Source organism: Osmerus eperlanus, unplaced genomic scaffold, assembly GCF_963692335.1.
Source record: "Osmerus eperlanus unplaced genomic scaffold, fOsmEpe2.1 SCAFFOLD_842, whole genome shotgun sequence".
Lineage (NCBI taxonomy): Eukaryota > Metazoa > Chordata > Actinopteri > Osmeriformes > Osmeridae > Osmerus > Osmerus eperlanus.
The window spans coordinates 2,458-11,541 of record NW_026911164.1 but is presented as its reverse complement, the minus strand read 5'-3'; the positions used below and the strand labels follow the sequence as shown (position 1 = coordinate 11,541).

General features: G+C 49.4%; 1 protein-coding gene across 1 annotated transcript; it reads right to left on the bottom strand.

The window, feature by feature from the left end:
* Window positions 1–244: 244 nt before the first annotated feature.
* LOC134015730 (uncharacterized) lies at window positions 245–5,413 on the bottom strand (the record flags this gene model as incomplete). The annotated part of the gene is made up of 5 exons (XM_062455272.1): window positions 5,298–5,413; window positions 4,707–4,860; window positions 4,373–4,498; window positions 1,212–4,116; window positions 245–390 (listed from the first exon to the last, which is right to left on the bottom strand). Coding segments are annotated over exons 2-5 (3,330 nt in total), but the record flags the coding sequence as incomplete, so codon positions are not given.
* Between the last annotated feature and the right edge of the window lie 3,671 nt (window positions 5,414–9,084).

Sequence of the window (9,084 nt, the reverse complement as noted above, 5' to 3'; positions counted from 1 at the left end):
CATGGCAGGACTCTCTAACAGGCGAGGCTGAAGGTACCCTGAACACACACCCCTCTCGTACCACACACACACCGCTCACACACAACTCTCGCACCACACACACCTTCTCGTACCACACACACACCCCTCTCCTACCACACACACCCCTCTCCTACCACACACACACCCCTCTCCTACCACACACACACACCCCTCTCCTACCACACACACACCCCTCTCCTCTGCTCTGTGAGTGTGTCCGTACCTGCAGTAGCTCCAGCTGCTGCTGTTTCTGTTCCTCCTGTAGGACTCTGACCTGGGCAGCGTGTGTGTGCTTCAGCTTCTGCTGTGCACAGCAGCTCTGCTCCGAGCCACACACACGCCCTCGCCCCAGGTCCACCGCAGTCCTACCTGGAGGAACAGCGTTAGAGAGACTCGAGGTAAACACACAGTAAAGATGGAGACCAAGGAAATCAGATACACTGGACCGAGTACCAGATCAAAACATCAACAAAAAGTTCAACAAGTAGCCTATCTGAGTGTCATACAAGGCATCATGATGTTCCTCCATGTTAGTCATCTAACTTGACCCTGAACCTAGAGAGGGTGTGAGAGATGTTACGGTCTGAAGACAGGTTGACATGACAACCATACACTGAGAACCTGAGTTGAGGAGGCCCTGAGAAAAGAGGAATGGAGATGAAGGAACCAGCAAACTACCTTTAGGGGTGTCTCTGGATACTAGGGCCTACCTTTAGGGGTGTCTCTGGATACTAGGGCCTACCTTTAGGTCTGTCTCTGGATACTAGGGCCTACCTTTAGGTCTGTCTCTGGATACTAGGGCCTACCTTTAGGGGTGTCTCTGGATACTAGGGCCTACCTTTAGGGGTGTCTCTGGATACTAGGGCCTACCTTTAGGGGTGTCTCTGGATACTAGAGCCTACCTTTAGGGGTGTCTCTGGATACTAGGGCCTACCTTTAGGTCTGTCTCTGGATACTAGGGCCTACCTTTAGGGGTGTCTCTGGATACTAGGGCCTACCTTTAGGGGTGTCTCTGGATACTAGGGCCTACCTTTAGGGGTGTCTCTGGATACTAGGGCCTACCTTTAGGGGTGTCTCTGGATACTAGGGCCTACCTTTAGGGGTGTCTCTGGATACTAGGGCCTACCTTTAGGGGTGTCTCTGGATACTAGGGCCTACCTTTAGGGGTGTCTCTGGATACTAGGGCCTACCTTTAGGGGTGCTGGAGAGAGGCCTGTCCATCCCTCCTCCTGCTCCTCTTCCTCCTCCTCTTCCTCCCTCGTTCTCCTCCGTGGCCTGCATGAGGAGTCGACGTTTGGCCCTGGACGCCCCTCCCTGCCCCCCTCCCTCCCAGTTCTCCGGGGTCAACTGCTTCCCCTGGAGGTCGTGACCTTTCAACTCCGACCCGGACGCCTCGTGGTCCCACAGCCCCGAGGGCATGTCCACGTCGTACGATTGGTTGAGTGACAGGAAGTGGGAGGAGTCGTGGTCATGTCGATCCGGCCGATGGTTGCTGGTGTCGGCGAGGATGGAGGTCTTGTATAGAACATTAGTTTCCGGCGGAACCTTCCGGAAAACGTCGAGCACACGCATCTTCTGGGCCAGCGAGGTGACGCAACGAGTCACAGGCTTCTGTGTCTGGCTGACTTCCTGTTTCCTGTAGCTGACGATGCTAACATCCTCAGTCTTCGCTACGAGGTCTGACCACTGGACTCGACAGGGAAGACCACCAGCTGAGCTTAAGGTGAGTGCTCCACCTCCTCCTCCTTCCCTCTCTCCTCCTCCTTCCCTCTCTCCTCCACCTCCTCCACCCCTCCCTCCTCCTGTCTCCCGCAGATCCCCGGTCCAGCCCTCCTCATCCTGCAGGAACAGTCTGGAGACGTCCACATGAACGTGGTGGGCTAGGTCGGTTCTCTCGACCACAGCGTCCAGCGAGCGGTCGCCGTGGCTGCGTTTGTGGTCGACGTCAAGCTCGCCATCGTCCGCCGGGCCGGGGCGTGCAAGGCGCCCAACCGCCTGTAGGTCCCGGGCTGCTGTGTGTGTGTGGTGTTCTGCTGTGTGTGTGTGATGTTCTGCTGTGTGTGTGTGGTGCTCTGCTGTGTGTGTGTGTCCATCTCCGGTGTGTGTGTGGTTCTCTGGAGGCTCTGTGAGTGTGTTCTCCAGGTCCGAGATCAGAGCCTTCAGGCTGGACAGGTTCAGCTCCAGCAGAGCTATCTGCTCTCCCTGTTCTGAGCTAGTGGAAACGGGCACTCCTGCGATACCACCTCCCGTCACCGGGGGCGCTGTGGGGGAGACAGAAGGGCCAGCAGGGTCCTGGAGATCCTCAACGTCGAGAGGTGCATTTACCTGGAGGTTTCCCATGGAGGTCACACCCCTACAATCCCTTCCAGGCATCTCATTGCCTTTGCTCTTGCAGCGAACGGGGCTCATGCAGAATTGAGGGGTAGGGACGATGTGGAACTTCCCAACCCGCAGGGAGGGAGGCCGATCTGGGCCACTGGCTGTACCCGGGCCCCTGGTCTGGACTGGGGCCTCCAGGGCTGTGGAGGTGGCATACTGTGCCTGAGGGAGGAGGTCTGTGAGGCGCGACTGGGGCATGACCTCTGGTGAGAGGTCCAGATGAACATCCTCAGAGGTCAACGCCTCAGTCTGACTACCTCCTTCTCTGTCTCTCTCTCCGTCCCAACGTTTCTTTCCAGAGTCTCTCCCAGCGCTCTCCTCTCTGCCCAGATACCGGGACTTCTCCTTCGCCTCTTCTCCCGGACCCCAGGCTTCCTTCCGGAACGTTCCCATGGCCGGTTCCCTCCTCCTCTCCCGCGTTCTCCTGCCCTCCAACGTTCTCCCCGTCTTGGGGAACTCGTCGTTCTCTTTATCCGAGAACCCCTGCTCCTCCCCCCCCCGCTCCTCTTCTCCTCTCCTCCTCCCCTGCTCCTCCCCCCCTTCCCGCGTTCTCATGGCCTTGGCTTGGTTCCTCAGTTGCCGTTGGCGACGCCGGTGTTCCTGAGACTTCTTGAGCAGGGTCTGGAGGCTCAGGCGGTACGGACCCCCCTGAGGTTCTAGCTCTGTGTTCTCCTCCTCCTGCCCCCACCCCGGTTCTTCGTCCTGACCCTTAGGCCGGTTCAGGGGCTCAGCTGGGTCTGGGTTTGGTCTCTGAGGGTGGACGGATGTCCCTTCGCATGCTGCATGTCCTTCAGGACTGGTTGGGGTCCCCTGTCCTTGAGCTCGGGCGTCCATGTTCTGGCCCTGTTTTGATTGGGTGGATATCTCCAAGAACTCACAAATACTTCCTGGGTGGCTCTCTCCGAGGTTTCCCATTGGAGGAGACACTTCCTGGTCGACGCAGGAGGGAGACGGCATCGCCGGCCCACCGCTCGCACGGCTTCCTGTGACGTCATCAAGCCGCGACAAATCGCTGCGCGCTTCCTCCACCGAATCTCCGTGCAGGCAACCATCGCAAGTGTCTGGCTCCTCATCACACATCTCCTCCGGGCCCCTACTTCCCAGGGGAGGGAGGCCGATCACATCCGGCATCATGGATGTGGGGTCGTGAAGAAAAAAGCCTCCCTGAGATATCGTGTCCTGCTCCAGTCCGGCTACGCCCTCCCTCTCCTCGGCCCTGGTCGAGACAAAGCCGGAACGTTCCGCGTTGTCATATGTGTCGTAACCTGAGGACTGTGTCTGGTGGCTCACGTCCACCAGGGGTTCGGAGGTCACATCCTGAGATCTCATTTCCCGGTCACCCGATTGGGTGCAAGGCTCAGTTGAGGTCATCGGTGAAGGCATCTGATTGGAGCGAAGGGGATTCGTGAGGCGATTGGTTGAGAAGGCACTGTAGGCTGTGGAGGTTAGTTGACGATCGCTCACAGACGGTTTCCCATCATGCATCAGGCCTGGCTGTGGGGAACAGGAGAGGCAGTCCTTGACGGATTCTAACGCGTCATCACTCTGCGACACTGAGGCGTCATCACTGAGGGACGGAGGTGTCCTGCTGGTGCTGGAGGCATGGACGGGGGCTTTATACGCTGCAAGTCCGGGGTCCCCGTGGAAGGGGGCTTTATACGCTGCAAGTCCGGGGTCCCCGTGAATGAACTCCTCCAACGTTGGAGCTCTCCTCAGCTGACGTGACAAAACGTGAAGGAATAGATAAGATAAGAAAACGTTATTGTCCGTTAAATTTACATACAATTTAAATTTGCCTTCTGCATTCTGGCAACATAGTATAGGGCAAACAGAGCTGAACTACTAAAATACATTAAATACATTTTCTGCAGCTGGGGGGCTTATGGGCAGGGGGGAGGTGGGGGTGTAAGGGAAATATTCACAATTTAGGCCTAAGTGACTGAATGGTTTTAGATCCAGGTCACCAGTTTACCTGGACGCTGTGTAGAATATTCTGGATTCGGGACATCCGAGTCTCCAGCAGAGTGTTTCTCTTGTCCAGGGCGCTGCACGCCTCCTCCCTGTACCGCTGCATTTCTCCTCTCTGCTCAGCTGAGAGCTGGAGGAAACACACAGACACATTTCTCCGTTTATGTGTTTTATACAATGTTGCGGGTAAAATAACATCATATTTATTCTTGGTGAAAGGCTGCTTTGCTATAGCTATAAGTTACCTCGCAGAATCAAGCGATAACATAACTTTGTTCACAATCGAGGCTGGTGAAATTAGAAATGTATGTGCCCTTTTAATGTAATGTGATTCTTACCAACGGTGGCAGTATGGGTAAGCCACGGAAGCGGATAACGGAGTGGTCATCATGGCAACCAGGTCCCTGTTGATTTGACGGTTGACGGACGTTGCTACCCTTCAACCTCAGCTCTAAAAGCCGCCGTCGCGCGAAATCTTCATAATCTTCCATTCTGCAAATGAACAAACCCCTGAGTGCTATTTTCATCAGCAAATTGAACAACCACTTTGGATTGGTTAATTACGAAACAACCGAGCAAGGGCGATGCTATTTCATAGCGGGTTCACTGCCATTTAATTTAATTTACCTGACAATTTAGGAACTGAAGGAAATCCTCGATTTAGCTACCTAATCTGGCTCAGTTATGGCTCACAATAATGTAACGTTTGTTACAGAAAAAGGAAAGTAAGCCAGCGAGCTACTAGCAGTAGCATTTTGTGAACCACCACCTAAACCAGATATTAGACTACTACAGTACAGTAGCCTGCTTAGCAGCTAGCTAGCAAGACTAGCTACAACACTATCTTTACTTTAAGCAAAACTATCACGAAATAACGTTAGAGCTACACAAGCGTATTAACTTTTATAAGACAACAGGACATGTTTTACCTACATTTGTTCCAAAATAACTGAAAGTTGATAGATCCAAATCAAAAGAAACTCATATGTAGACACACTGATTGTTTACATTTTACGCGCCTCCTCTAGTAGAGCCTCTAGCAGCAAAGTGACAGTTTGGAAATTGCCACGAGTGACGTCCACAAATCCCGTCATGGATTTTCAAAAAAGTAGAGAGCTATGTATAAAACACATTTATATGACGATTAAAACGTACTTTATGACTGTCCAGTACTTTTTTTTACAAATACTACATTTTACATTGTATATTATTTTATTTTAAATACTCGAAATCGGCGATAGATACTCGGTTGTGATAGCACAGGACACGTTTTATTTATTCCGTTTCATGTTTTACTAAAGCCAACCGGGATCCTTTTTTCTACTAGTAGAATGTTTTGCTACCGCCACCTACAGTTGTGTACGGCTATTGTCGGGGGAAAACAAAGAAATATTTTATGGTTTCATAAGATCTGCTAAGCGAATCTCTTTGACTATACAGACGTAGCTACATTTAGTGGCATTTAATGATAGGCCTAATGAAATTAACTTTAATCACAGATCAACAGTCATTTGTCTATTGACTATTGTATCTACTTTGCATGTAAAATTTAAGAATGTATATCTAATTAGGCCAAAATAAGAAGATGAGCCTAATGTAAAATAAAAGGGGTAGATGGATGGTGAGAGAGTCAGATCTAGATAGAACCAGGCCAGGTCGTCACCTACATCAGCCAAATAACCAAATTAATGTGGTTACCTTGAGGGATTTGTCCTAGATTTCCAATCTAATCACCTTTATAGGATTTCGACACATTCATCAAACACATGGGAGGTCGCCGAGACCATACTTTGGGAAACACGGGAGGCTCTGGAACAAAAGCACTTCATCATCTGAACCATGTGTCAACTAATTAAGAAGAAAGATGAAGCTATGGTCAAACTTGTTATGAAATAGGGACTGTGGTTTGGTCTGCATCAACTATCTGTAAAAATGGGGTGGATGAAAACTGGCTTTGACCTAAAAATACAACTGAATAGTGTCTTCTCGCTTCAAAGGTACCAAAGGCTGCTGTCATGATCGTGAATTTAGCATTTAATACATTTTATTTAAGAATGTGTTTATCCAGTTTGTCATTGGATAAAAATGTAACCGGAAGGTGTGTTTTTAAAATGTGTTTTATTGGTCATATACAAAATAAAGTATGCTGTTTATCAACAAACATACAATATATACATCAATAAATTAAGGACGCGCCAGACAGAAAATAAAACAATTTCAGTAGTTACCAACAATACATCATCATTACCTATCTACAAATTGCAAAAAGTACAATAATTCCGTTAATAAATACTTACAATTAAATTGACAGTCACTTTCGAGTATTTTTACCCATAAAAAGGATTGTGATAGAATAATTTATTACACCCAACACACTGACATACAAGACGACAGAATGGCTGGTTTCTAGGACACAAAAGTTAAAATTTCCATATTCATACACTCACTACTGCAACACTGATAGCAAGTCTCGGTATTCCTTGGAGACACACACACACACACACACTTCCTCTCCAGAGAGCAGGCTAGTCATATGCTCACCACTTGACACAGCATGTGATGTGGCTTGTTGAAAGATGAGATTAAACAGGCATGTGGGGAGGATCTCCCAAAACATATTTGTGGTTTTGGCTGTCAATAACTTTCTCGTGTGTTCTTGTGTGTGTGTGTGTGAGGGGTGGAGAGAAACCGAGTGGTATATGTTATGTCTGTGTGTGAGAGACAGGGAGAAACCTTATTTTACCCACCTCAGGATGTGTGACTATCGCCACAACTCTGATTAGTCAAGCGAGGACGATCAGGAGTTAATGATTCACACTCCTAGACAAACAGATACTGGGTCACCGTACGTGCGTCTCAGAGAAGGTCCTGGTTGATCCAGTTCGTTGCCCTCCCAGCTTCCCGCCTGTTAATCTACAATGTCAATCAGGAAGGGTTGAAAGAGCAGCTACGAGCCTTCAACTTCTCTCCTTCTTTTTCGAACTGAATGAGCACAGCAGAGAGGTTTGAGTTGGCTCATATCCAGACGCTGGGAAGTGACCTCTGTCAGAAGGGTGTGGAGACACACACACTCGGCCTCCTGCTGTGCCTTCTGATCCGGCGTGTGGAAGCCAAGAGGTTCCGTGACCCATGGCAGGCAGGGAGGAGGGTGTAAACGAGGAAGGAAGAGGGAGCGGGTTTGTGGGAGGCTAGGGTCTAGGAAGCTAGGGTGTAGGAAGCTAGGGTGTATGAAGCTAGGATGTAGAAGGCTAGGGTGTAGGATTGTGACCACTAGGGAAGAGGGAAGGATTTTGGGTTGAGCAGGTTTGCTCACACACACACACACACACACACACCCAAACACACACACATACACCAGCTTTGCATTTCTTGTCTGTAACTATTTGTACAGTGCTCTGGAAACCAAGAGGAACTTGGAAGACAGATACCAGACACGGTAGATGGAAGCTTTTGTGATGGTGAGATAACAAGAAAAACTTGTGGATTAACGTGTAGATTAAAGGATAGACAGATGGGGAGATAGACTAGTAGCTAGATATGTTAGCTGTTTCGGAAAGCTGTTACTGACATGGTCACTTGTCAACAATGTAACCGTCTTACGTTTGACAACACCTTGAAACAACAACGACAGCGATGACAACTTCACGATTCCTCGAGTTCCATTCCTGCCTCTTTCCTGGAGCTTTGCCTAGTATGTATATTTACTTCACAACAGTCACCACGACAACGCACCACCACTCAGTACGAAGCTCTCCCCCTTAGCAACATGGGGGCTGTAGAAACAAACAAATACGGAAAACTAAAATTAAATCAACGTCGATAAAAGCGAAAACGTTTAAAAACCATACTGGGACAGGGAACGACACTGTTAGAACAAGCTTAGAAATGTCGTAGAAAAGAAGCTTGAGTCCAAATGTCTTTTGTTTTGCTTTTGCTTGGCTATGTCTATTTTTTTGGAACAAAACGACAAAACGCCACCATGACATGGCACGATCTAAATAAGAACAATACAGCACAACTTCAAACACAGGGAGAGGGAGAGGCAGAGAGAGAGGGAGAAAAATCGAATTCCAGAATTTCACAGATAACTAGCCCAATTTTTTAAACCATTTAAAATAGCAGAAACAGGACATATTTTCTTTGTACATATATCACATCCATATGCAGTATGTATGTTCCTTCATACCCTGAGGATCCATGGGTGTGAGAGAGAAAGGGGGGTGGGTATGGCTCAGTGGATTAGCGTTTGACTGCAGATAAAACGATTGCAGGTTCGAATCCCCCCTGTGCTTCGCCTTGGATAAAAGCATCTGCTAAGTGAATGTTTTTAGCAAAACCGGTTCTCAGTAGTGGCTGGCAGTCAGTTTCCGCAGCAGTAGAGTTTCTCTTGAGTTGCTTGATCAAACCCAGAGATTCAACAACTTGTTTGGGTTATATTACCTGCCACACCCTCCCTCCTCCCTCCCTCTCTCCCATCTCCTCCCTCCCTCCCTCCCCCCCTCCCTCCCTCTCTCCCTCCCCACCACCCCATCAGACCTCCCCCTTCCCAGGTGGACCAATCACAGACACGCAGGAGAGAAACCCTTCCACTGACATCCAACACTCCACACAGAGGAAGCTGTTGTTGTCGCGGTTACAGTCCTTCTGTCCTCGGAACATTCCACGCCCGGTCTGAGAGCTGAACGACTGTGAAAGATGTTCATGGCTCTTGATAGA